A 27782-nucleotide genomic window follows, 5' to 3' on the forward strand; every position below is an offset into this window, starting at 1 on the left:
GTGTTTTAATACTCTTTTGCAATAATAATAATAATAATAACAACAACAACAACAACAGTCCTGGTTAGAAAGACCAAAAAATGACACTGAATCATTAACAGATTCTACTTATCAAGGAAAATGTGTAGGCATGGAAGTACATTAGATGGGAAGAATATCTGAAGGACAGTGAAGAAGATACATTGAAGTTAGTATACCAGGAAGGCTTACTGACTATTGGAGAGACCAAACTGGCCTACAAGAAAGACCAAATGAAGAACAGAATGGAAGTATGGGAATACAAAGCATTACATGGCCAATACGGGGGGGGGGGGGGACAGAGAAAACAGATATTAACAATACTTAGCAATGGCTAAGAGCAGGAAAGTTGAAGAAAAGACAAAGCAGCTAATTCTGGCTGCACAAGACCAAGTCTAAATAGCAAATGCATATTATCAATAAAAAAGATAAAAAAAAGTCTGGCTAGTAGACATGGCAATACCTGAAGACAGCAGAAGAGAAGAGAAAGAATTTGAGAAAAATCACAAAATACAGAGACCTGCAAACAGAAGTAGAATGACTATGGCAGAAGCAAACAAAGGTAGTGCTAATAGTAATAGGTGCCCTGGGTGCAATCCCAAAACAACTGGAGCACCACTTGAGCACCATGGGCATTGACAAATTCACTGTCAGTCAATTGCAAAAGGCGGCTTTACTCGGAACAGCTGCCATCCTGCAACGATATCTATAACACCATCAAACATCCGCATCTGCCTATCTTACGTCCTTGGAAAGGACTCGATAGGTAGACCAGTGCCAAATCCAGTATGAACATCTGTCTGACGGTGCAATGAACAACAACACTAATAATAACAATCATTATTAAATACTAAATTGTAATTACAGTAATAAATGGCAATGTAGTAGCACTGAAATGTGTGAAAAATGGAATAAGATAACCTGCTTCTTAAATGACTAGAACTGTAGTCATGATGGTTTAAGTTAGATAATTTACTCTAAATTTATGTTAGATGGCTTGCTAAATATATGCAAGATTTTTTTTGTGTAGGAAGGATATTGTTGATGAGAAAGCATCCTATTCATCCTTTAATTATTTTTCTTTTATTTCATATTCAGGTCACTAAAATTGACCAAAGGGACTATGAAGAACCAACAAAAATGCACAGATTTCAGCTTTCTTCTCTTAATCCACAGGAAAGAATTGATTATTACCAGCTAATTGAAGAACTAGGTAGGTGATGTATAGAACTTTTGGAATGTTGTATCTAGATTTTGTTGCTGCATTCCTCATAGAGACATATTGAACCATGTTTCTTTTGAACTGCTTTATTGAATAATTCTTAAATTCCTAAATTTGCTTTTCCTTCAGAAGGCATTCTGTTTTAAAATAACAGTATAAACATATATTCTTTAGGGGGAGTGGTGTTGGAGAAGCAATGCTTTGATTCGAGCTGCACACATACAATTGTGGGACAGCCTCTTCGCAATGAAAAATTCTTGGCATCAATGGCAGCAGGAAAATGGGTGCTTCATCGTTCTTATTTGGAAGCATGTCGAGCAGCAAGCAGCTTTGTAAAGGTATTCAACATTATTAAGAACATTTAAAATTCATTAACATTTTAATGTAATTTACACTCTAGAACATAATGTCCCAATCTGTATTTCATGGTGAACAAATATTTCTTTGAATCCGACCAGTGTATACATATATATAGATATTCCCACCAAAATATTAACTGTTTGACTTTTGAAGACAACAGTACAAACCAATCTCCCTTACTGTCTAAAAAGGCAAGAAATCACAGAATTCAAAGTCATTGATAAGTAGGCTTTTTCCAGTATGTTCTTTCAGTTATTTTCCTTACCTTCCTTAGTACGCACTTTACTTAGCCATTCTTCAACTAATATCTCCTAATTAAAAATATTTCTCCTATCTACTTGTCTATGGATATTCTCAGTCATCCAGATCATGGTTGTCCCATGAGAACATGGCCAGAGAATTCTCTCTGAACTGTCATTTTTTTTCCAACTTAACAACAGAAGGAACAGGCTTCCTTTTATTTATTTGACCTTCCTGGATTAGGGAGAGTCCCAGAATCATCCCTCAAGGTCCTCCAATAACAGCAATAGTCTGCAAGCAGTTTTAGAAACTTTGCTTCAAAATAGCTGGTGAGCTGAAACTGGGTGGTGGGTGGTGCTGAAATCACATCATTGTTTGATAAAATAGCCGTTTTGGAATTTACTTTTCGAATGGACAGTAAGCTGTTCCCTTCATTTCTTAATCAATTTATGAGACTGTTATCTCTATTAGCTAAAAGAAGGTCTCTTTAGTTACAATTTATCATTCCTTTTTGAAGCTATACGCCATCTTTGAGAGTCCTTTATTGTTAAACAACAAGGAAGAGGGTTCCTGAAGGCAGGTAAAATAAGGAAACATGGAGTATTTTTTTCTTTTGAAATATAAGAATAAAAGTTGTAGTCTTAATTTACTATTTTTAAAATAATCTGCAGCCTTGTGTTGTGGCTGAAATTTTCCGATTTTCATGAACTCTGGCTAGAAAAAGGGAAAAAATAAAGAACATTTTTGACCACTAGAGGGAGCTATGAAGATGTTTAACTCTGTGCTGGAGTCTGTCATTAAGGAAATCTTTGAAAATACAGAAAACATTTATACCATAAATCACTGGGGTCCAAAGATTATAATTATATAGAAGACATTTAAAAAAGAACATTATCAACCCACTTTATAAAATTATCAACCCACTTTGATAAATGGGTTGATAATGCTGGATAACTCAAATAACCTAACTCTTACCTTTGGAATGTAAAGCTGACACCAATTTTCATTATGATGATGGTTTGAACATAGTCCTCTCAGTGCAGCTGAAACAAGAATGTCAAGTAAACTCACAACCCCTAAGAGGTCAAGTTTGGAATTTTTTTCCTCATGGATACCAACAAGGTCGAGAACTACTTGAGAAAAACAGATATGATAAACATCAGAGAAGGAAACTTCATTCTACAAGGATTTGCTCCAGGTTAATCTACAGTATCTAACAGAACAATCTTGGGACAATTTTTCATGGATATAAATAATGTTGAGACTTGATAAATACCCTTAAGAAAAAAAAGATTTCATTCTATGAAGACAAGCTAGAGGGAGTGAGTTAAATTTAATGATTTAATTAATTAGGATAGATTTTTATAAGTTTGATATATATATTGAAAGAAGCTTTAAGGTAGCTTTGTATGTGTAAAATTAGTTTGTAAATGCATGTCTTCTGTCTTTTTATGTAATGTTGAGAAAGTTCTAATGTAATTTTAGGTTCCCCCCCTCCTTTATATATAATGCTTGAGTACAGGTAATCCCTGAGTTACAAACGTTTCCTTAGCGAATGTTTGAAGTTACGTGACAAGCGCCCCATAATGTTTACAAAAATGTCCCAAAATTATGAATGTTGCCACACCACGGCAGTTGTTCACCCTTACTAACGACCGTAGTGGCACTGCAACATTCACCCTGGCTATTCCTTCACTCAGGTCTCCCTAGGCATTAGACCTGTGGATACTCATCTTGCGAAGATTGAAAGATCCTGTGCTTTCTTGGCTACTCCAGGCCTTTGGTCATTCACAGAGAATGGAGGCCTAAATTAACGTAAGATCACGCAAGAACAGTAGCCTGAGATCTCACACTACTGATCTTGTATGATCTCATGGTAATTTAGGCTTCTGTTCTCTGCAGCAGAGAACGGAATGGAAGCCGGGAAATGCTTCCGCTGGCCTCTGGAAGCCAGACCCAGGTTTTGGAGACCTTTTCTAGGCTGCTGCTCCTTGGAAAGGAGGTGGGAGGCTGCTTCTGTGCCTCCAGATGCCCGATCCGGATGTCGGATGCCTTTTCCAGGATGTTTCCCAGAAAGGAAGCCAGGGGATGCTTCTATGGGCCTCCAGAGGTCTGTCCTGGGCTTCAAAGGCCTCCTCCAGGCCTCTAAGGCCCAGAAGGGAGGCTGTGGGCGGTGGCCGCATGCTTTTGGAGGCCGTTCTGGGCCTCGAGGCCTCCCTCTGCTTTTGCTAGGAATAGAGAAAGAGAGGCTGGAGAGGAGACAGATCTTTACAAGGTAAGTGACCTGTGCGGCAATTAGGCAAGGAAGCAATTGTGGTGACCGTAGGGGAGAGAACATGATGTATCTCAGTGGGGGGAGCTTGGGTGGTCTGAAGCAGGTGGCCTGTTCCATCACTAGCCCCCCCCCCATGGTCTTCCCCAACCTGAGATACCTCATGTTCACTTAATGAGCCATGCATTTGCCCACGCATTAAATTAGCAAATGTGTGGGTAAAAGCTGGGGGTGAATCACGTTCAAGGTACAAGGGTTCACTCTTACAAATCCTTTAGTTACAAATGAAGTAGACAGGCTCCATTACATTCATAACTTGATGACTATCTGTATTGCTTAAACTTAGTAAAATATCCAAACTAGAAAAAGTGTTTTCTCTCTTTAGGGTTAAAAAAATTGAAGTAGTATAGAGAATCCCTTTAATATGAATTATGATAAAGATTAATGAGTCAACAAAAATATGTATTATTAAGTCTAAGTTTCCACCACCTTCTCTATTGTCTCCAGCATGTATACTTAAAGATTTACAGGATGCCTTGGAAAAAAAGGCACGACAGATTAAAGAAGAGATGGAGGTTTTTATTGAAAATAAATTCATGAAACTGAGAGAGGACTTAGCATTTGCATTTCAAAAGTTAGTTGGTCACATAGATCTTCTGGATGAGCGTATTGATGATGTGGAAAATTTTGAAAAACTGGAAGATCGAATTGACAAAGTCGAAAACAACGTGGAAATAATACAGGATAAAGTTACTATGTTACAATACAAAAACATGGAATTTGCTTTAAGAATAAGGGGAATGAAGGAAAATATTCAAGAGGATTTGAGATAAGTGGTGGTAAAAGATATAGCTCTTATTTGGGGGGCTGAGCCTGAAGAAATATTGAGAGAGACGGAAAAAGTTTTTAGGGTTAATTCTAGGGTTGCGAGACAAAGGAATTTGCCACGAGACGTGGTTATCTATTTTTCTAGGAGATCACTTCATAATTAAATTTTACAGGCTTTTTATAAGCAGAGATTTCAAATTGCAGCTCAAGATGTTATAATTTTAAAAGAAATACCTTCAAAAATTCTTAGAAAAAGAAAGGATTTTGCTTTTTTGGTTGATGAGCTCAAAAAATGCCAGGTTCAATTCAGATGGGATATACCGGTTGGAATAGTCCTGAATTATGCAGGGATATATTATAGACTTAATACAATGTCAAAGGCGAAAGATTTTTACATTTCGGTTTTGAAGGTGGGTTCTCCATTATCTTTATGACCTGAGATAATAGAAGAAAAGTTGGAAGAGCAGCTGGTTGAAAGTGCTATGCTATTGGATGTGGGAGACAAACAGGCTGAATCTTTGCAGTAGTCTCTTGAGACAGAAGATTTTTTAAAGGAATTGAGAATGACTCGTGCAGGCTATAGACGTAAATTAAAAGAACTGCAAAAGATGGATGTTGGAATAAAGAAAAGGAAATGATGAACTTTTATAGTAGTTTTTTAAGATAAAAGATGTTTTAAAGGAAAAGTGAATGATTTGTATTTAGTATGTTTTAAAGGAACAGTGAATGATTTGTGTAGTATGTAGATGTAAAGTAAAAGAATAATAGAAGATGTTGATTTAGTGGAAAAGTTTAAATATTTGGGAGTATATATATTATAAATTCTTAATTTAAAGTGAAAAATAATTATGATATTATGGGTAAATGTGTAAAAGAATTCAAAATTTTAATGATCTCTGTTGGTGAGAATTTTAGAAGATGAATGGTTTGCTGAAACTTAAGTAGGAGGGTATTAATAGACTTTCTTAGGGGTAAAAAGCAAAGAGCCAATTTTATCGAACGTAAGTTTGTTGGTTAGGTTATATTGGAGGGAAAATTTTGTGTTTATTATGGACGAATGGTTGTTTAAAAGAAATATACACCTCAGCGAGGTGAAGATGGATAAATTATATGTAGAGTAAATATGGGTTATGATATGGGTTTAAAATGCATTATGCAGATTATGAATTATTTATAGTTTTTAATTTGGAAATGCTTACATTGTTAATTTTTTTTCTTTTCCCCTTTTTGTATTTGAGTTAAAGTATATTATCAATTTTATTATTTATATAGTTGGATAAGTTTATTTAGAGTTTGTTTATTATTTGTAACCCTATAACCAGCTCTGGGAAGTGGGGGGGAGGGAGGGGGTTATTTTAGGGGAGGATATTGTTTAAAACTTGTATAAAACTTTTCAATAAAAAAAACAAAAGTATGTATTATTCCCCACAGCAAAGAGAAGCAGAGATGGTCAAATTGATTCTTTTCTTCAAAGAAGAGAATATTATCTAATCTTGTTTTTATTTTGAAATTGTTTCCAGATTTTGTGCTTGCAATAAAAAAAATGAAATTTTGTTTTTGTTTTTGCTAATTTAATAGGCTATAGTAAATAGCTTGTACATACTGTTGTTTAAAAATAAAAATTAGCAGTTGTAATGTTATCTTCTACTGTGCTAAAGAGAGTCAGAATTTGGTGCCTTTTTCTTTTCTTTCCTCTCTTTACACCATTTTTTTCCTCTTCTCTCCCCATTCTACTAATTTTCTATTACTTTTTTGAATTTTTCTTTGAATTTTATATTTTGATAAATTAATAAAACTATTATTAAGTCAAAAGGCAACTGAACTTTGTTTTTCCTTGAAGTTGTTTTGCTTCTCATCCAAGAAGCTTCTTCAGTTCTGACTGAATGGTAGAGGATGGAAGGATTTATATTCCTTGCAGTTATCTGGGTATTAGCACTCTTTTTGAGAGTTGTTGAGACCACTTGCAGGTTTATCTGTGCCTTCTGAGTCTTCTGAATAGCTCAAATGGGTGTGGAATCTTCTTGGAACTGCTGAATGGACTGTTGTAATCAGGAGATAGATAATGTTGTATCTCTCCTCCTCAGTGAGGAGAGGGCTGTTCAGTATTAATACAGATGGCCTCTTTGACTCCTCTTTCAAACCAGTGGTCCTCTCTATCCAGAATGTGGACTTTGCTGTCTTCAAAAGAATGATCTTTGTCTTTCAAATGCAAATGGACAATTGAATGTTGTCCTGATGGGTTTGTTCTCTTATGTTGTGCGGTGCATTTGTGAAGTGGTTGTTTTGTTTCTCCAATGTACAGATATGTACATGTCTCACTCCATTGTACTACATACAGCACATTGCTGGGTGTTTTATCCTTGCGGTAGACAAGCTTCTACCTTAGAATATTTTGAGGTTTAAAGTATTTATGTCTTTTGTGGTGGTTGAAACACAATATAGTCTGGATAGAGAGGACCGCTGGTTTGAAAGAGGGGTCAAAGGAGCCATCTACATGAAGACTGAACAGCCCTCTCCCCACTGAGGAGGAGGGATACAACATTATCTATCTCCTGATTACAACACAGTCCATTCTGTAGTTCCAAGAAGATTCCACACCCATTTGCAGTCTTCAGGTGACCCTGAAGGCATAGATAAACCTTCAAGTGGCCTCAATGACTTCAAGGAAAAACAAAGTCCAGTTGCCTTTTGAAAAAGCATCTTTGGGATTCTCCTTTTTACTTTGCATGATTTCAGCCCATAAGCAGAACAGCAAAGAATTAACTGCAATTGCCGAAAGACTGAAATGCCTTGGGCTGCTATCTTTATTAAACTAGAGAGTAATATTGAACATATTGGGACCTGTGAAATACATCCTTTACTTCTGCTGGGATGTAACATCAATGCCTTGACCAGCATCCTGTTCAGAATCCCACTGCTGATATGCAGCATTCTATCATGCTGTATTATTCTGGAGGGGGTGCATAAGAATAGCAAGTGATTTTGGGGGGGGGGGAGAAAGCAATTGAAAAAAATGGCCTACATGTAATTCCATTTTCTTTCTCTAGATTTAAGGAAAGATGCTAAATTAAAAAGTATTACCTTTCATTTTTATTAGATACAATAGTCTTGAACAAACAGATCAAAATTTCAGTGGGAGGTTTAAAGTTAGAAATAATAAGTGAGTGTGGTTGCATAAAAAATTCTGTATCTAGATTATGAATATGAGACGCTAGTAATCTGAAGAGAGGTCCAATAAGTATAAATCTGAATTAGAATTGCTCTAGACATTTTTTCCAATATCTCCTGGGCAGAGATATTTTCATTTTTGAACAATAGCTTTCTGAAATTCTGTTTTTGAAAGTTTGAAGTCTTATTGAAGTTTGTTTGAAGTATGAAGCAGGAAAAGAGTTCCTTTTCCAAGAAAGAAAGCTAAAATCATACTGGATTTGTCTAACTCATGAATACTGAAAAAACTTTTTTTAATAGATAGGGTTTTATAAATTTCTACTGTCCTTAAGATTTTGTTTGAAATTTCCTTTAAACTTGACAGAACTAAATATCATTATAGGAAGAAGATTATGAGTGGGGAAGCAACTCTATACTTAGTGTACTGACTGGAATCAATATAGTTCAGAAGAAGTTAGCAGTTGCAGCAATGAGATGGAGAAAGACAATACAACGACGGAGAGAGGAAAACAGCTCTGCTGAGGTATTTACACAATAAACATCATGAGTTGTATCTTGTAGACAGAAGTATATTTCATCTAACAAAGATTAATCCAACTTAATTTACTCAAAATACTTTTTCATTAATGCATAGTGCATGAATTTATGAAAATGCTGCCAAGAAAACTGCAGGAACTAGTCCAGATAGTCACCAAGGATTAACATTGACTCAAAGGCACAACCTCCACCCCCAAATAACAATTTATAGTATTTATACAGTTACTCTAGTACAGTGGTTCTCAACCTTTCTAATGCCGCGACCCCATAATACAGTTCCCCATGTTGTGGTGACCCCCAACCATTTATACATCACCAGGTGCCAGGGGCGTGGCCAAAGAAAAGGGGGGAAAATGGCGGACAGCCTTGTTTGGCGACCCCCGTGAAATGGTCGTTCGACCCCAAATGGGGTCCCGACCCACAAGTTGAGAATCACTGCTCTAGTATGAATAAAGGACAAAAGTTGTAGCTCAGGGTTGAAATGAGGGGTCCTTGTGATCTCTGAGCTTCGTTGTTTTCTTGAAAATGTTTTATTACCCAAATTATCAAAAACACTAAAGATGTTACCTAGTTTGGTAATGAAACACCTGCAAGAAAGCAACCAAGCTCAGAGGCCATCAAGGATAGATACCTTAGTCACTATAGTGTAAAACACAAATATAGTGTGTTTCAAAATACTTTGTTTTACAGTGGGTAAATAAATGGCCAAATGAGAGATTTATGAAACATGATTTTTGACATTGATTGGAATTCTATGGTTTCCTATCATTCTGTTTGTACAGTTTCTTTTGTGTAATATTTCCTATTCCTCAGACCAATCTGAAGTATCTGAATCAGGAGCTTTTGTTAGCATTTCATTGTCAGGTGAAGTTACTAAGTTTCTTAAGAGCTTTGTTACCTTGGTAAAACTATAATCAGTGAAATACAGAATGAAGAAGAGAAGATGTGAGTTATAAGCATTTTTGGGCTTACCCCAGAGTTTGCAAGCCATGATTTGGACGATTTAGTTCATAATTTTCAGTTGAGAGACACTTTTTATGTTTGTGTGAGACCAATTTGAGTGCATCTTCAGATAACTTTATTTTCATATCATGTACTGAAGCAAGGAAGGGCTATAGATGCAATTTATTTTATTTTATTTTTGAAGCAGTAGAAGGGCTTTGATCTGTTATTTGTGGGTAGAGGTATTGCTGAAGTTTTTCTGCACTTTTCTCTGAGTCAGGTAGAACATTTTTTACCTTTTGAGACTCCAACCACTCCAAGTAGAGTATCTGCCAATTTGAATTGGAACAGGGAAGAATATTAATCTATGTTGCTTTCTTGATTTAAATTGTCTTTGAAAATTGCTAAGGTTAATTAATCTTAGAATTAATTTGCATTGTCTATCTGAGCCTCAAATGTAAATGGTAAAAAATATATTCAATGGGACAAAGTTAATTATATTTTGGTGCACACTCAAACATACATATAAATGAATGTTTCTGCCTTTTTAAGGGGGCATTTGGTGGTTGGAGAGTTATTTTGAATGTTGACCCAGCCAAGGAATCAGGCTTCAAGCGTCTTCTAGAATCAGGAAGTGCAAAGGTGTGTATACATTTAATTATTTAGATATCAGTATATTTGACAATCATAGGTGAGGGAAATGTTGCTATTTTAATAAAAAACAATGCGTTCAGATTAAATGTTAAACCTCAATTATTTTTTATAATTGAAAGGAATTATTTTAGATGTAAAAAAGAAAAGAAGTGTGGGGATGTACAAGAAGTGCTGCATGGGTTGAGAAGGTTGTATGGGTGTGCATCAGAGTTGCAGTATGGATCAAGGAGGGTTGTGGGTGAGTGGCATAGGTCAGGAAGGATGCCTGGGAGTGCCCAAGAAGTGCTGTGTAAATCAGGGATGGTACTCATAGGTGTAGGTCAAGAAGGGTGAATGGGGCCATGAGGCGCATACAGTAGGAGGTGCACCACCAGGTAAGGTAGGACATGTGGGGAGGTAGAGTGAATCAAGAATGCTTGGTTAGTCGCAGGGTTGTGTGAGGTGCCATGTTGGTCAAGGATGGCACACATGGGTGGCATGGATTGGTTAGGATGCTTGGGGGTGAACTAGAAATTGTATGCAAGTCAGAGCTGACCTACCAGGGAGTGCAGATCAGAAGTCCCGGGTCCTGGATTTTGGACACATTTGGTAAGTTAGCCTATTTGAATCAAGTTACCTTGCTAAGAATTTTAGTAGTACCGTATATTCCGGCGTATAAGACGACTGGGCATATAAGACGACCCCCAACTTTTGGGAAGATTTTCAGGGTTTAGAAAGTCATCTTATACGCCGGAAAATATGGTACAATATTGAATTTCTGTATATAGATGAGCACAATAGGAGCTCCATTCCTTTGCTGCTAGAAAGCGAGTGTTGTCCACCACTGCTTCCCTAATGCTTCCTGAACTCAGCTGGTATTTTTTTCCCCATATATTTTATTGATTTTTTAAAACATAAATCACTCAATAGTTGGTAACCAGTGTGTTTGCTGGATTTACATTTGTAAAGAAAAATCATTAACAATTGGTTTCTATAATCTATAATCCACATAGTACATTTAGTTGATTTCCCCTTTTCCCCAAAATGTCTTCTTTGCAAACCTTGAAATAATATAGTTCTTATTATTTTGATAAAATATATTTAATCTTTAAATATTCCATTTAATGTGCCTAGTCACCTAATCCTTTAGGTCTTATTCAAAACATCTTTTTTCTTTTTTATACATTATAATTTCCCTAAATTCAGACACATTTAATTATCTAAAACATTTACTTCATCTAGGCCATTTCAGCAGTATTATATTACTTATATCAAGAAATAAAATAAAAGGGGGAGAAAGCATACAGTATTATTTAAGGAATTCATCTCTCTTAGATGACATATGTATTCAGAATCTTTTCTGTTTCTTTAACCATATTCAAACAAATGTTTCTTTTTTAAATATTCTCTCTGGTAGATCCCATCATCTATTTTCTTAATTTTCACTTTGATCTTTTTCCTTTGACCAGTATCTTTCTTAATCAATTGATTTTCTGAATCAAGAAAAATTTCCATATATTCATGGCTGCTGCTATAGGTATAAGAAGTAAATCAAATGTTTCTTTCTTTTTTTTTTTTGTAGATGTAATGTCCTTAATTTATATAGCTTACTGTTTTCTACTATTTAATTGCTTTTCCTGAAAAAGAATAAAGTGATGGGCGATGTAGAAAAATGGGATTTTTGAATGCTTTGTCTTGCTGTCTGTGGAATTCTGGGAGTTGAAGTCCACATGCCTTAAAATTGTCAAGGTTGAGAAACACTATGTTAGTGCTTATTTCTGTAAAAAAAAATAGGGCTGGCCACTAGGGGGCAGATTGGTTTTAAATTCAGAGAACAGCTACCCGGCGTATAAGACAACCCCGGACTTTTGAGAAGATTTTCAGGGTTTAGAAAGTCATCTTATACGCCGAAAAATACGGTATATAATATTAAGATCCCTGTTATTCATTCAGATCTACACAGGGAAAAAAAGTGGGAGAGTTTACTATTTACTTCTAAAACAAAAAAAATATTTAACTCTTATGATTTAGAGTAAGTTTTTGCAAAATGCAGAGGCAATATTATATTGCCTCATGAAAGTCTTATCCACATGAGCACACAATGATCATCCATCACTAGTATTGAATTATATTTCAACAAAATATTGTGTATGGGTTTTTTTTAATCTGACAAGCTATTTTCTGAAGGCTACATGTTATGCGGTTTTGTTAAGTTCCTGAAATTGGCAAAGCTAATTCCATCTATACTACATAAGTAAACCAGAATCCCTGTCTGATTGAATCTACAGGTGTTCCCTGCATATTATCCACCTATCTTTAAAGAAGTTACTCATTTTTTTGCTGATCTTAATAAACTAAAACCAGAAGATGTTAGAATTAATATAAGAGAAGCTGCAGCTCAAGGAGTGAATTGCCTGAAGCCAGAATACATTGCTGACTACCTGATACAGGTTTGCATATTAGTTTCATAATACAATTTCGAATTATCAAGACTATATTTTATTAGGTATACAAGTAATCCTCAACTTACTTGTTCATTGTTCATTTAATAACGGTTCAACCTTGTAATATGTAGATGTAAAGAAAAAGAACAATAAATGTTAGTCTAGTTGGTAGTTTGACTTAGTATGTTTTAAAGGAATAGTGAATGATTTGTGTAGTATGTAGATGTAAAGAAAAAGAATAATAGAAGGTGTTGATTTAGTGGAAAAGTTTAAATATTTGGGAATATATATATATATTATAAATTTTTAATTTAAAGTGTATAAAAATAATTATGAGACATTATGGGTAAATGTGTAAAAGAATTTAAATTCTAAGGATCTCTGTTGGTGAGAATTTTAGTGATTAAGATGAATGGTTTGCTGAAACTTTTTAAGTAGGAGGGTATTAATAAATTTACTTAGGGGTGGGGGGGAAAAGCAAAGAGTCAAATTTATCGAATGTAAGTTTGTTGGTGGGGTTATATTGGAGGGAAAATTTTGTGTTTATTATGGATGAATGGTTGTTTAAAAGAAATATACACCTCAGCGTGGAGAAGATGGATAAATTACATGTAGAATAAATATGGGTTAGAGTTGATATGGGATTAAAAAGTACTATTTAGATTATGAATAATTTTTAGTTTTTAATTTGGAATTGCTTATATTGTTATTTTGGTTTTTTTGGCTTAAATTTGTTTTGTATTCGAGTTAAAGCACATTACTGATTTTGCTATTTTATAGTTGGGTAAGTTTATTTAGAATTTGCTTGTTTATTTGTAACCCTGTAACCAGCTCTGGGAAGAGAGGGGGAGGGGGTTATTTCAGGGAGGATATTGTTAAAAACTTGTATATTAAAAAAAAAATGGTTCAACCTCAGCAAATTGACTTACGACTCACACTCAAAATTATGATCATTGAATCACCCTGGCTGGTTATTTGATTAAAATTTGAGCATTTGGCAACCACCTTGCATTTATAAGAGCTGCAGTGTCTTGCAGTAATATGATCGTGATTTGGGACCTTCCCAGTCAGCTTCTGACAAGCAATGCAATTGAGGCAGTCAGATTTGTTTTTAATCACCATGTGATGCATTTAAATGACCACAGTAAAAACTCTCATAAAATAGGTCCAGGCACACGATCACTTGCTTAACAACTGCATTGCTTAACAACTGTAATTCTGTCCTCAGTTGTGGTCTTAAGTCAAGGATTTATCTGTATATTCAATGGAAGTATTATGATTACCTGAATTCAGGTAGACCAGGTTGAATATCCACAGCCTTGGACGCTCCCTAGATGATTTTGAGTTCTCTTCTCTCTTTTCTTCTCTTCTGTTCCCACTCCCATCCATTTTCTGCCCAACTTACCCACCAATCTATGGCAGTCGAATGCTTTGTGCGCAGTTAAAAGACAGGGTAGAAAATCTTACATTCACTTTATTTCTCAGGTATAAAGATTATGACAAATTACTCTTTTGGTTGGGTTTCAACATGAACTTTTCAGATAGCAGTATAATAAAATGCTTTCAAGTGGTAATTTGTTTCTCCATTGTCTTTCTAATCAAGAATATATGATAGCAGGAAGAAAATATATGGTAGCTGAAAAGAAAATGTTAAATAAAAAAACTGAAAGTATGATTCTTGCAGCTTTCAAAAACTGCTGTCCCTATTTTTTTTTTTTAAAAGGAACCACCACCTTCAATGGAGAACTATCATTTACCAGAAGCTACTGCTTATCTTCAGAACAGTAAAATACTTGGAATTGGGTTTTCTCAAAAACGTAAAGCTGCTGAAGAAAAGCATACAGCAAAGAGGTCCAGAATTCACTGAAGCGACTAACCTGAAAATATAAATTTTCAATTTCTATTTGTTTTCCTTTCCAAGATAAAATATATTAATTTTTGTAGTATTTTTGTGTGCCTTGGATTTCAAGCAAATAATAACTACAACTTTTTCCAAACTAACTTCCTCAACTTTTCTTACAGGCTTGGAGGAATGTGTATTTAGATTCATATTGTACTGGAAATGGTACTTGAAGTGTACTTTATTCAGTAAATGCATAAAAAACTATTGAGAAAGGATACACAAGGCCACTTAACATACCTTTTGCTTCCATCTGTATCTTCTTATTGGTTTCCACAAAATATAACATTTATTTAAGTTGCTATATTAGCTTATATTTGGAAAGGACATAGCCCCATTGAAGTTTTTCCTGCTTTTATAATTCATCTCTCCTTTTCTAAAAACATGCACTTTAGCTTTAGCAGTTCAGGAATTTTCTTTTTAATGGAGAGAACAGTTAAGCTTCTCTAAAAAGACAGAACATTACCTTCCAGACCAAAGGTCATCTGATTTTTAAAGTTAAAAAAAGAATAATTCAGAATTGCCTACCAAAATTTCAGACTTTTTTTATTTTATTTGTTCCCAAATAACTTGCTTATTAACTGGGATGTAATTTATACAAAGCTCTAGTTTTGACATGTTTATAGTATTCTCCCAGTTCTTTCATTTGTTAAATCAATGTTTTAATAGCAGTATCAAGAAATCTGTATGCAGCAAGTATCAGCCACATCTGAGGCAATTTAAATTGGCTGTCTATTCATTTATATCAATAGCTGTAGTGGGAATAACAAGATTTCAAGTATCAACTGCTTTGCAGAAATGAAGAAGAGATCATTCACTGTCTCCTTTCAAAATTCTATTGGGTTTTCATTTTTCAAAAAGGATTTCAAAAAAATGCAAATGTGAAGAAAACATAATTTCAATATTTGGAGACTTGGAAATTAGATTATTATATTCTTTAGTAGTAAAACTAAAACTCAGCCTCATTTTGCTAGTTGTTTTTTTTTTAAAGAAACTACCTGGATGCTAAGTGTCTACAGTAAATAAGAAACAAACAATCTAATATTGAACAATTGCTAATTGATACAAGGACCTTTTCTCAGGCAATATAACTGATAAAGATAACACTAACTTGTCTCTTGAAAAACCATGTAACAGAAAATTTCTACAAAAAGAATAACGAACTGTGAATGTAAGTTTATTTCATTCAGAGAGATTACAAAAATGATAATTCATCTCATCCATGCAAATCCCAAGAACCTTATTAATACAATTATATCTGCACAGTTAATCACACAGAACTAAAAAGGGATGTATAAAGTTTGAAAACTCAACCATGCCTTTTTAGAAAGTCCATTGTTACATGATCATTAATATATGTGTAAAGAACTTTACCATAGTAGTAAAATACTGTAAATAAAACCTAGTTGAATATTTTTTTTGTGGTAGATGTCAGCAAATTTAGTTACACCTTGTATATTTTATAGCACCTTCATTGGAAAACTCAAAAACATTTTATAAAGCTGTTGTCAACCTCACAACATCCCTGTGAGGTAGGGAAGTATTGTTTTTGCAGTTTAGAAAACAAACAATTAAATTTCCTCTAATTTCCAATGCTGTATTTGGTACAGACAATGCTTCCTCCTTTGCAATGGTTTCAAACTTCTTCATATTCTTGGATTTGTCACTTGACAAGTTGCATTTTTGTAAAAATCAGTAATTTCAGTGAAATCCATTTTAATTTCCATTCTGGTGGAACAAATGTTAGAAATGTTCATTTTTGCATTTTAATAACAGCTTTTTATCTTTGATAATCAAGTACATCAGCGTATTTATGGCCAGATAATTTGAAGTTTTGCCCTTTTTTATTTTGCTTCTAAAAAGAAGAGGCATTTTATGCATCCAAGAGAATAAATGTGACAAGATTTTTAGTCTATCCTATCCCACTACAAATTGAACAGGTCTTCAATCTTTAATGTATTATTCATTTTTCAAAATATATCAAAGATGCTCACTACAATAGTCTCATTTATGCTTCACCTTTCTATTTGTAGGAAGCTAGGACAAGAATATTAAAAATGCACTGCATAATACCTAGTGTCTAAAGTGGTATAATCCAGAATTTTACCATTTTTGTGCAGATCATTTTTTATACACGAGTTGTATTTTTTCAAGCAAGCTATTATTCCAAAACATATTCTTATCTTTTGCTCCACAGAACCTTCTCACCATCTTTTTATTCCTACCTCCTTGCATGTCAGAAACTATTTAGTATTTTAATCTTTCTAGAACTTTAATCCTGTATGAGCAAATGAATCGATATATGGTAATATTAATTTCTGGGAATATTTATGGTTAAGAGTGATTTCCAGAATATAATAGTTTTGAAACATGAGTGGGGAAACTCCCTGGGCAGTTGACCTTATTGCACTTAAACATTTATATCTTCCTGGAGCCAAGTGATCCTCTTGATTTAGTAAGTGATGAAATTAACGCAATATGAAGTAACTCTTAGAATGGGTCAAAATATTTACATAGAGTGAAACCCATCTGATTTCTTAACTGCAATAGTAATAATACAGGCAACCAAGTTCTTTTTGCTTCCACCCAGAAACTGATACATTATGCAGCTAGTCCACCATGCTATTAGAGTTCTTTATAATTGATGACTTCTGTCCCAGCTTCTACTTTATAATTGGGACATGCTAGGGATATAATTCTGGGTTCCTTTCAGATTGTAGATTTTAAAGAAGTGGACAAGAGGTGCAGAATGATAACGGCTATCACCTGATGAGGCAATTTCTGGTTTTCTGGGCTGCTTTAAATGGCCAGGACAAGCCATGCTAGCAGAAATAATCATCTCCCTATATTCCCCTATTCCAGAGAAGGCAGTTAAGGTCAGTGGCATTTAAATTAATAAGATGATTTTGTGAATATATTTCAATTGGGCTTTTGACCAAGATAAGGTAATGAAACAACCTTGTGAATTGCCTGAGGATTGAGGTTTGGTATTGCTTTACAGAGCTTCCAGTTTTCTTGTCAAATTATGTCCAGATGGCAGTACTGATTTGTGTTCCCATTAACCTGCCTTGAATCCGATTTTGTATCCCTATTCTATATGAATTTGATAGGAGAGTGTTTTCAAGAATTCTGATGTCAGGTATCATTGCTAGGCTGATGTTACTCAGTTCTACACTCACCATCCAATTCTAAATGTTACCTATGTTTGATAATGGATAAATGTTACTGTTGGTTAAAATGAGGACTTGGATATTGGGATTGAATTATATGTGATTTTTATAAGGTTGCAGTCCCAGTGAAAATGTGTAGTTAATAAGTGCTGCTTTGATCCTTAAATCCCATTGAATTTGCAGATGTTGAGGAATCTTTGCACAATTTTATTATTACACCTGCATTTCTTCCAGGATTAGATTTTTACAAGTTGTACGTGCATTGGTTACATCGTATTGTGACTATTGCAACACACTGTGGCTACCCTTGAAGTGTCCAAACATTTCAGTTAGTGCAAAATCCAGCAGGCAGATTGCCAAATTATGGAAGGTGCAAAGTTCATATGGTGCTGATACTATCTGCACTGGTTGCCAATTGCATTCCAAGCATAATTTAAAGGGTTGCTATTCTTAAAGTCCCAAATGGCTTAGGGTCTCTGCTGTTCTCATTATAAATTCATCTGGTTGTTAAGATTGGGAGATACTCTCCTCCCCCTCCTTGCATCACTTTTAAACATATTACACTCCCAGAGATGTAGCTAGCCTTTGGTTATGAGAAAAGGCTTTTTCTTGCGTTGCTCCTGAATGTTGGTATGCACACTTCATCACATTCTTCATTGTTAATCTTTTCTTGCTAATTTTATTTCACATTGTTTTTTCTTTTTTTAAGCAAAATTTTGTTAAGATACTTGGAATGCCCAATACAACTAAAGAGCAGCATACTCAAATAAATAAATAAATAAATAGCATTTACTATAAATTTATTTCTTTTGGAGAAGTGGACATAGGATAAGTCTATTTAAAGCTGTTTATTTTGCAGGTCAATTATTGCCCTATTTTGTCTAAAATCTTTTGAAAGCAGGCAGTTGTCTCTATAGTTGATTTGGCTTTAGACAATTTAGCCAAAAACAATTGGATTACTTGAAACTTAAGTTTCTGTAATTTCAGCATGTCATGCTGTTAAAATATGAATATTCACTGAGTAATTTCAGTCCTCTGTATAAAGCATGTTTCCTATGAAATATTGAAATGAGCATATAGAATACATGCTCTATATAGTGTTTTTATTGTATACCACAATTGAAAATAGTGTTAAGGTCACTGCCTATTCATTGTCAACACATTGGATTTGAATTCCAATATATAACTGACTATACAGTCAAAGACTTCAAGTTCTTGACATGACAATTGTGCTGACTGGATCTATGTAGCTTGAACTTTGTACCTCTTCATCCCTATTCAACTTTGACTGCCAACATTCAGAAACAGGTACACCAGCTAAATAGCATGGTATAGTTATGTGTATCTACTAGATCAGGGGTGTCAAACTGGCAGCGTGTGGGCCAGATGCATCACGCACAGGCCAAAAAATCACGTGACACGATTGAGTTTGACTAGATCACGGGTGCCAAATTTGCCATGTGACATGTCGAGATGTATCACAACTTTTTGCATTGCTGGCAATGGTATGGGTGCAGCTTTGGTATGATGAAACCAGCCCATGGGCCGGTAGTTTGACACCCCTGGACTAGATGGATGTAGGCATTGATATTAAAGCCACATCTGCATATGGCTTGAATTATAAGTATACATCTTAGGATCTGTATAGAAGCCTCAGAAAATGTTCTTGGGAAGTCTAATACTTTTACCAAATGAATAGTTACTCCCAATTTACTGTTTTTATCAATACAAAATACATAGATATATAAAATGCTCTGGTTAGAGCAGAAAAAAAGCTGCTCAAATAAAAGTTTTATTATCCTATATTCTGTGCTATAGTGTATTATTAAAATATTGTTCATGTAAATACACTTTATCTGCCCCTTAGATTTTTTGAAGTGTACTGTTAAGAGCTTGCTAAATTATAGTTGATATTTTTGACTAGGAACATGGACACTGCTTTCATTTAAAAAGCATCAATCACTCTTATGCAGCAAAGTAGTTACATGGTTTTCCAGAGGTATTCATAGAATAGGCAGTGAACCTAAATACAAATTCAGAATGAATTTTAGGCTAACTATGATTTTATAAGTACCGTGAATTAAATATTCTGAACTTCAAAGACAGACCGCTAAAAACTGGGACTGTTTTTTTCAAGCTAACATTTATTTTAATCAGCTCAGAACTAGATGTCTGGACTAAAAGAATACTCATTTGCATTCAGATCACCTCAGTTTGTTTCTTTATAGTTATTTTTGCCCACGGATCACAAAGCAGTTGTGTAACAGAAGTTTATATTCGCATATATGACATTTGTTAGGATAGATAAAATGCAGAACTTCAGAGTGCATAAAGTCAAACCATCCACATGTGTATGAGCTCCTCCCAAAATTAAGAATCTCAAGGAACAATTTATAATATAAAATATGCACTTTGTTTACTAGAGCTCCACTTTCTTTTGAAAGATTTGACTAATTCAATGGTGTAATATTTCAATGAAAGCATATTCACTAATAACAAGTATCTGGGGATGTAAAAGTTTTAGCTTCACTACAAAAAGCTGTCAACTTTAGCAGTATTGTTTCCTTTTAACTACTTTTTTTTGCCACTTGATATTAGTGGTGTTGCTAGCAGTGACACAGTGAGGTAGATGATGACCACACATTTCAAGTTACTTACGGGCCACCAATACTTTGCAACAGCCAATTCAATGCATATCTATGAATGAACTCAGAAGAACTTTTTTCTTGTAACATGCATAAGACTGCAGCTTTAAGTTCCAACACCATGATCATGTATTTGCCACACTGAAGTGATGCACGGCATCAGAACATGTATATATAATCATTAGACTGCAGAGGTCATGAACATTTCTATATTTATTAATGTTACAATATTAACTTGCTATACCAACTATGCCCAAGAACTCAAGTGAATACAAAGGACAGCTTTGATCTACCCTATCATACAGTATATTAAAACTTGATTCATGTGTAACAATTTTAATAAATGTCAAAGCTGGAATTTAAAATTGTACGTTTCACATAATCTTAGTTCTTCAGCTTTAATACCCTGCAAAGGCTTTGTTGGCAAATAGACAACTTTCAGGAAAGATACGCAACTCAACGATGTCAGCTGTTTTACTTCCAGTGATCTAAGCATGTAGAGGACTGGTTCTGCATCTGTATAAAACACAACTACTTAGAAGAATATATCTCACAATTCTTAATAGGAATAAAATATTATTCTAAGCAGTCTGTTCTTCATTTAAAGCAATGATTTCATATTCTAAACACTCCTTAATTGCAAAGTCATCTTTTTATAAAGTACATAGCTACTTCATAAGTAATACATTTGTCTAAATGCTGGCTTGAGAGTCCAGAAAACAGCCAGGCATTTGGAAAGACATATCAGGAGTGGCCACATTAGATTCAGATTGGAAGAACAAAGTAAAAAAAAATTAACCCAGGGAGCAAGAACCTCTTTGGGAGCTGGTTTGAATTCTACTCACTGTCAATGTTATATAGCAAAATATAGCATAAATTAGTATTCAAATACTGTTAATATGTATCCAAATAAATGAGTACATAGCTGGCCAGGGAACAGTTTTAACTGAAGTTGCCATTACTCTTTGGGCAGCAGGAGGAAAAAAATGCCATAAATGCAACATCTTATTCTCAAAATATATCCAAATTTTAAACAGTAAATAAGTACAATGGACATTTTTCACTATACATATAAGTATCTCCATCCTGCAAATATAATGGTATGCGTGAGCAATAGCTGATATTTCCTAATATTGCTAAGGCTAAATATTTAGCGTCAACTTCTCAGAAATATGTCCCAGATATTATAGGAGCAAACATTTATTGACCATTTATCCAAAGAAAATCTAACTCTTTGATATCCAGTAAAGTATATATAGTTGCATATTCCATGCAACTACCTGGCTATATTGCAATTTGTCAAGCCTGGAGAGCTATTTCTCAAATGAAGAATTTATACAAATGAAACCAGTTAATATACAGACCAATGTCCATAAATTTTCTATCTGGATATGTACTTATTTTCTGATAACTAAAGAAAAACTCAACACTATGCTGCATTTTTTTTTTAAAAAAAATGTGTGCATTAGAGGTTCCTAGTAAATTATGGCTACATGTGAAAGGATATAATAAATGGGGCACGGAACAAACTGCTCATTTAAGGTCACTTAAATTATATTATATTATCAACTCAGATGGCTGATTTCTGCAGGATTTCTTAGAGGAATCCAGTAGAGCTGGTTTCGAGTTTCAGATGGCCACCAAAGAGTTGTAACCTTTTCCAGAAGTTGTGATCCACATGGTATCCACAATGAGTGCAGCAAGTCTGAGGTAGTCAACCTTTACGAAGGCTCAGTATCTGAACATAAAAAAATTTGAAATAACCACTGGCTGCAGAGGAATCAAAACACCGGGAACTCTTGTTCAACAATTTATATTAATTTCCCTCATAATATAAAGAAGGTGTACCAAATTAAGTATATTTTCAAAGTGCAGAAAAGCAATCACTTACGTCAAAGTAGTCTGCACTTGTTGTAGAAGATCCAGCAGAAACAAGACGGCATGTTCATAATTGGTGTGGTTTAGTTATCTTAAGAATGGAAGGGTATCAAATAACCATTCCTTAATTGTAATATGTGTGCAGCTTTACTGATCCCCAAGCACAGCATATTGGTTGTCTAGCTGAAGTTTAGTTGCCTGGGATTTTGAAACCTCATCCCTACCTCTATTTTTGTGTTTTACTACTTCAAAGCTCTTCTCCATTTCTTTATCCCTAAGGGAAAATAAATGTAATCAGTAACTGTCTTAGACACACTTGCCCTTTAGCAATACTAATCAATGACACTAATTTAGTTGCAAAATTCCATGACTAGGGTCCTAACAAAGGAGACGGTAATCCAAAGAACTATTGCAGGCATGGTAAGGGCTTGCATATGCCACTGATGACATTTCTCTGAACAAACCTCAATGCCATTTCATAAACTGATTTTGAAATGACAAACTCGGTTCTGTTATACAAGCATATAAATTCTGTTATACAAGCATATATATTTTCAAAACTTTTGATAGCATTAGTGAGGCAGTTCACTGGATTGCAGGCACAAAAATGTATCCCAACATCCCAAATAGATTAACACTGCAACATGTCAATAATTATGAATATGGTAATGTCCTAAATGCAACATTCAGAAACTATTCCAAAGCATAAGCTAAATGCATAACTATTTCTGCATGCTTGTTTTTTTTAATTGAACTTAAGTCGCATGAAAGCTTGGACCTGGAATACTTATTTATAAGCAGTCAGTTACAAGAAGACTGACATTCAAATAAAATCCATTAATTGTGTAGGGACTGTCTAAAAGTCATTCTTAACACAAATAATCCCAAATGCAGTAACAGATTATGAAACAAAATTGGCAAATGCCATCTTTGTATATATTATGGTACAAATACAGATATACTGTAATTTACTGCTTAAGTTTAATATTGATAAACCACCTATAATTAAAATTTGAACCATTTACTCAGTATCAATTAAAAAACTGAAGTTCTGCAATGGACCAAGTCCCATTGAAGGTAATTTGATATTAGGAAAGGGCCCAGATCAAATTATACAACAATCTCACATCCCACCTCTCTAAATAGCACTGCATAAATCGAGAAACTGGTTTTTAAAAATTTCAGTCTGAGCTTCTGCAGATAAAATCCATATCCTCCCTAGTTATGCTTAAAGCACACTTGCTTCCTCTAGTGCAGATCACATTGTATACTTGTTTATGATCTGTGGAAAAATTACAAAACTTTAGATTAGACTATGAAACTATGAAGACATTGCTAGGTTGGGAGAAGAATTATTTTAAGGAAATATTCTAGAATTGTATCACCATACTTACTTTCTAGTATCTACTTGCTTGGCAGTGGACTGCAATGATGGAAACTGTGTATCACTATAGATCTCTGGAGGACCTTGTGGCACTTTTCGTGTCCTGCCTTCTCTTGCACCAGGTGGCCTATATACTCCACTGGATTGCACTGGCTCTGGATTTTCTGTAAAGAATTTAAAAAACCCAAACAATCAGATATAATTAGATAAATGTTAAATGAAAATTTTCAATTTAATATTTAATACCGAATCGACACTCAATTCTTTGGCTGTACAAGTAAAGATTCCTCTGTATTCAGACAATCTATTACTTAAGCAAGCGTTAGAAATAAAATATTTCCAAATATATTCATTTTTTATTCAACAGGTTTTCATTTAGCTAAAAATGAGACAAAATGGCTGATTCAGTAAACATTGGTAAATTAAAAGGAACATAGAGCAAAGCTCACCAATAATTTCAGCAACAGGTATTTGTGTAGGAGCAGATCTATTCCAAGGACCAGATGATTTCTCCAAACTTCCACCTGGTTCCTCACTATTATCCCTTGGTTCTTCTTTTTTCTCACTTTCTTCTTCATCTCTTTCACTGACAAAAAAAAAAAAGGTGTTGCAGCATTCATCACTTATGTAAACACATTCATACTATAATGTGCAAACTGAGCATACAGTAGTGCTGAAAGTATGTTATTTAAAACAAAAGGGAACATCTCCAATCTCGTGTTCTGAAGACTAATACCAACAATTAGAACACAATCATGTCACTAATCTATAGGCTCCTAACTAATAAAGAGGATGCAAAATGTTTAGGCATGAAAAAAACTTGTTTTTAATAATCACCAACTAAGATTAAATGCTGAACAGTATTTTCTCCATCAAGCACAGAAATATTAAAGCATTTAAGAACAGCAAGCATTGATGTTTTGAAGCAATACTAGCCACTGTGTGGCAAGCTTAGAGATAAGACCTGATTAAGTTTTTCTTCACCTAGAACTTGCAAGTAGTAACTGAATCATTCATGTAGAACTATAGTTTTCAATATATACCTATATACTTTCAAGACAATAATACCTAATTTGCATGGACTGAACTCTGAGGCCACTGTAGTCAATTATTTCTTCCTGCTCAAATTCTTTCCAGTCATCCTCTTCCTGCAAGATGAAGATTACATAGGCTCATTATTAGTTCTTAATGAAGGGCAATCAGCACTGGCAGCTATAGAATGACTGTCACAGAAAAAAAAATAGTAGTCATCCTCCTAGGATTTAAATATTCCCAACTCTTCTGTTATATCAGAAGCTAAACAGTGCCTACTTTATAACTAGATAGACCATTTCCACTACTCAACATTCCATACATATCCCATAACACAACTAAATTATTTTCATGATACTAAGTAAATGTTAATTTTTTTCTTTCAAACTACATACTATATAGAAATCTTAGTATTGTTTAATACAGTAAAATTCTAGTATTATGCAAACTGGTTCTAACCGATTCCAATTTTAAAATTAAAACTTAAAATTTAATACTTTCAAGATAGTAAAACTTCTCTATAGTATGAAAGATGGCATATCGTGTAGGTTTTCTGGTATTAGTCATATGTCCCCACTTTCACACACTCTGGAGTTATAGAAGTTAGCTTTGATCTGACTAGTTCAGAGTTTGATTCAAAAAAGAGTAGTGAAATCAAAACTCCTCAATATCTTAGAGCAAGCTTAAAGAGGGATGAAAAGGAAGAGAGAGAATTGGCTATATTTTAGTTTAGTCTCAAGTTACTATCCATCTTTGAAGTTACTACAAAATCATTATTTTTCACCAACATGCTATGAGCATTGTCAATTCATACATCTGAGAAAACATAGAAGAAACTACCAGTATTTGCAAGTTAAAAACTATTTTGTTGCATGAAAATGACATATACATTTGGTCAACAATCTATTATGATGGTAAGATGGAACGGATTTTCATTTACCATTAACTGCTGTAGGCCGTATTCATCCACTTATTTGCCAAGCTCCCTTCCTCTCCAAGAGTCAGCAGGGAATCAGGCTACTCTAAATCTTGCTGTTCTACAGTTAAAATTCCCAGACTCTATATTTATATATATTGTTTTGCTTTTCATTGTTTGGCTTTTTGGTTATTGAACGCTTTAATATTCCTTATAACTTGCCAGCACAACTCAAGATGGGAAAGAGCTACAAAGGAATAGATGGTACACCAGTTATTTAGTGACTAGCAACATAGCAGCAAAATGAACTGACAGTGTCAAAGCCCGTAGAGGGGCTGATGTTTCTTGATGGCAGCAATGTTTGGACGAGTGAATTTGCTGAGTTTGCTGGCAGATTTGCCAAGATTGTTTGTCCATAGCTTATACCCAGTTCGGGTGTTTAACCACTAGTTGATATCAAAGAGATAGAATGTTTTGTTAACTCTTGGCTGCCACTTGTTGCTGGTCTAGTTCTATGAAACCAATGCACACCTGCTGAATAAGTTTTGCTGGAGAATAAAATTTTTGTCAAAAGATTTGAGGAGCCAGATCTTCCTTGGCAGCAATAGCCATTTCAAAGAGAATACAGACTACCAAATACAAAAGCTAAGTACAATTACAAATGGCTACAATACCCCCAATTTGCTCTTAATTGCTATCCAAGCTGACTTAACCAGAATTGTGGTGTCTTGTCTACTCTTGTTCTAAGTGGTTTTTTTTTTGTTTGTTTGTTTTGTTCTTTTTGAGGGGGACAGGCAGGCAGGCAGTTACACCAATTCTGAAACTTAGCATCTTGTCATATATGGACAGTTTCATTGTCTCCTCCTCTTGAAGTCATCAAAAGTCTTGCTTCCTCCATAATTTATTGGGGGAGGAGGGGTGAACAAAAATTAGTATACTGTTTTAGTCCACAGCGCCATTAATCTTGAAAACTAGGGGTGTATACAAACAGAATGCTAGACGAGATAAATTTTGGTCTGCTCCAGACTTTTACATTCTTCGATAGCTGTTTTTGGAGGGAGGCAATAAAATCGTAATAACCGTGTACCATTCTTATACTTTATACTTGGAAGTGAGTGCCCAGGTCTTATCTTGCCTCAACAGCAAGATACTCCTGTTGCTCAAAGCGGCAACTGATAAAATCGTTCCTGTGCTCTCACGCCTAGAACAGCAAGATGCGGGTTCAAACAGAGAAGTCGTGAGTGCCAAGTGGGAAATTTGGGACAAACCTGGATAAGAAAGACTGAGCAATTCTCCTGTTTGATCCCCAAAGTCATCCCGCGTACCAGTCTATTTCCTAACAAAATGGATTCCCGTTGCCCCTAGCCTCGGTCTCGGCCCTATGAGCGAAGAAAGCTAAGAAACTGCCTTCCACGCGCCCCAGAGGAAACCCAAGATGGCCTAGCTGGGATGAAGCGACGCCCTCTACCGAAAGGAAGCTACCAACGCCCACAGGAAGTAGTCAGGATAAAGTTTCCTCCTCCTCCCCCCCAATCCTCTTCCACCCTAGTTCCTGGCCAACTCGAGCCCATAATTCTCCCAGTTCTCCCTGGTCGGTCTTACCTTGTTTGCTGCCTTAGCAGCGCCGGTGGCCGCGTTAGCATTAGAGGCGGCTCCATGGGCGCCTTCTGCTTGCCGACTTCCCCCAGTCACACCCGCGGCAGTGGCATTGGAAGAGGCAGTCGTGGAAGGCGCGGCAGTGGCACTTCCCCGGCTACTTTTCTCTTTTCGTTTCTTTTTGTCTCGTTTCGCGAAAAAGTCGTCTAAGCTCCTCTCCTCGGTTTCAGCCATGGCGGTGGCGGCGGTAGCTCCTCGCACTCCGGTTCAAACCGGTTATGACTGACAGACTGACCAGTCGCCTCTGCCTAAGGACAGTTGCGGGGAGAAGAGAAAGGGCGGCGAGAACTCGGCGCCACCCAGCAGCCTCGCGTGCTCCTTACGTTCGCCTGGTCCCCGCCGCTCCCGTTCTCTCGTGGGAAGCAGAAGGTCGGAGCTTAAACTGCCGCCGCACGCGCAGGCTCTGGCCTCAACGTAATTCGTTCGAAGAGGAACAGAACGGCTTCCGCTCTCCACGTTGGTGGCCACCACTTGTCACAGCCGAAAGAGGACGCTGGGAAGAAGAGAGGGAGGGGCGCCGTCAAGAGCAGAGCTTTC

At 35.4% G+C, this 27782-nt stretch overlaps 2 protein-coding genes across 13 annotated transcripts in view; one reads left to right on the forward strand and one right to left on the reverse strand.

Moving 5' to 3' along the window:
• Positions 1–17120, forward strand: part of TOPBP1 (DNA topoisomerase II binding protein 1) — a 53650-nt gene extending 36530 nt beyond the window's left edge. For 5 of the 7 annotated variants that reach the window (XM_039336162.1, XM_039336165.1, XM_039336164.1 and 2 more), the window contains exons 23-28: positions 1117–1231; positions 1415–1578; positions 8491–8631; positions 10140–10229; positions 12509–12670; positions 14388–17120. In XM_039336162.1, the coding sequence (XP_039192096.1) occupies positions 1117–1231; positions 1415–1578; positions 8491–8631; positions 10140–10229; positions 12509–12670; positions 14388–14531 (816 nt within the window). In that variant the 3' untranslated portion in view covers positions 14532–17120. The remainder of the gene's footprint in view (positions 1–1116; positions 1232–1414; positions 1579–8490; positions 8632–10139; positions 10230–12508; positions 12671–14387) is intronic. The other 2 variants (XM_039336166.1, XM_039336167.1) reach the window with 1 other exon arrangement.
• On the reverse strand, positions 15726–27738 carry CDV3 (CDV3 homolog). Of its 6 annotated transcripts, none has more exons than XR_005555884.1 (6): positions 27192–27738; positions 24710–24789; positions 24091–24227; positions 23652–23805; positions 22271–22531; positions 15726–16292 (listed from the first exon to the last, which is right to left on the reverse strand). XR_005555884.1 is itself a non-coding variant. In XM_039336189.1 (5 exons), exons 1-5 carry the CDS (start codon positions 27417–27419, stop codon positions 16211–16213), a joined length of 681 nt encoding a protein of 226 aa, XP_039192123.1. In that variant the 5' UTR covers positions 27420–27738; the 3' UTR covers positions 15726–16210. The 6 variants fall into 6 exon arrangements, 4 of the variants coding, with proteins under 4 accessions (XP_039192123.1, XP_039192122.1, XP_039192124.1 ...); XR_005555883.1 differs by lacking the exon at positions 15726–16292 and adding an exon at positions 19939–22117; XM_039336189.1 differs by lacking the exon at positions 22271–22531.
• Positions 27739–27782: the final 44 nt, after the last annotated feature.

Source organism: Crotalus tigris, unplaced genomic scaffold (assembly GCF_016545835.1).
Source record: "Crotalus tigris isolate CLP2741 ecotype Arizona unplaced genomic scaffold, ASM1654583v1 scf7180000017666.27876245, whole genome shotgun sequence".
In the NCBI taxonomy this organism is placed as follows: Eukaryota; Metazoa; Chordata; class Lepidosauria; order Squamata; family Viperidae; genus Crotalus; species Crotalus tigris.

Excerpts from the sequence above, each read along its gene's own strand:
- CDV3 (XM_039336188.1), bottom strand. The coding sequence starts at position 27,419 with ATGGCTGAAACCGAGGAGAGGAGCTTAGACGACTTTTTCGCGAAACGA. Across the intron at positions 23,806-24,090 it reads ACCTGTTGCTGAAATTATTG|AAAATCCAGAGCCAGTGCAA; the intron begins GTGAGCTTTGCT and ends AATTCTTTACAG. Across the intron at positions 22,532-23,651 it reads AAGCAAGTAGATACTAGAAA|GGATAAAGAAATGGAGAAGA; the intron begins GTAAGTATGGTG and ends ATTTTCCCTTAG.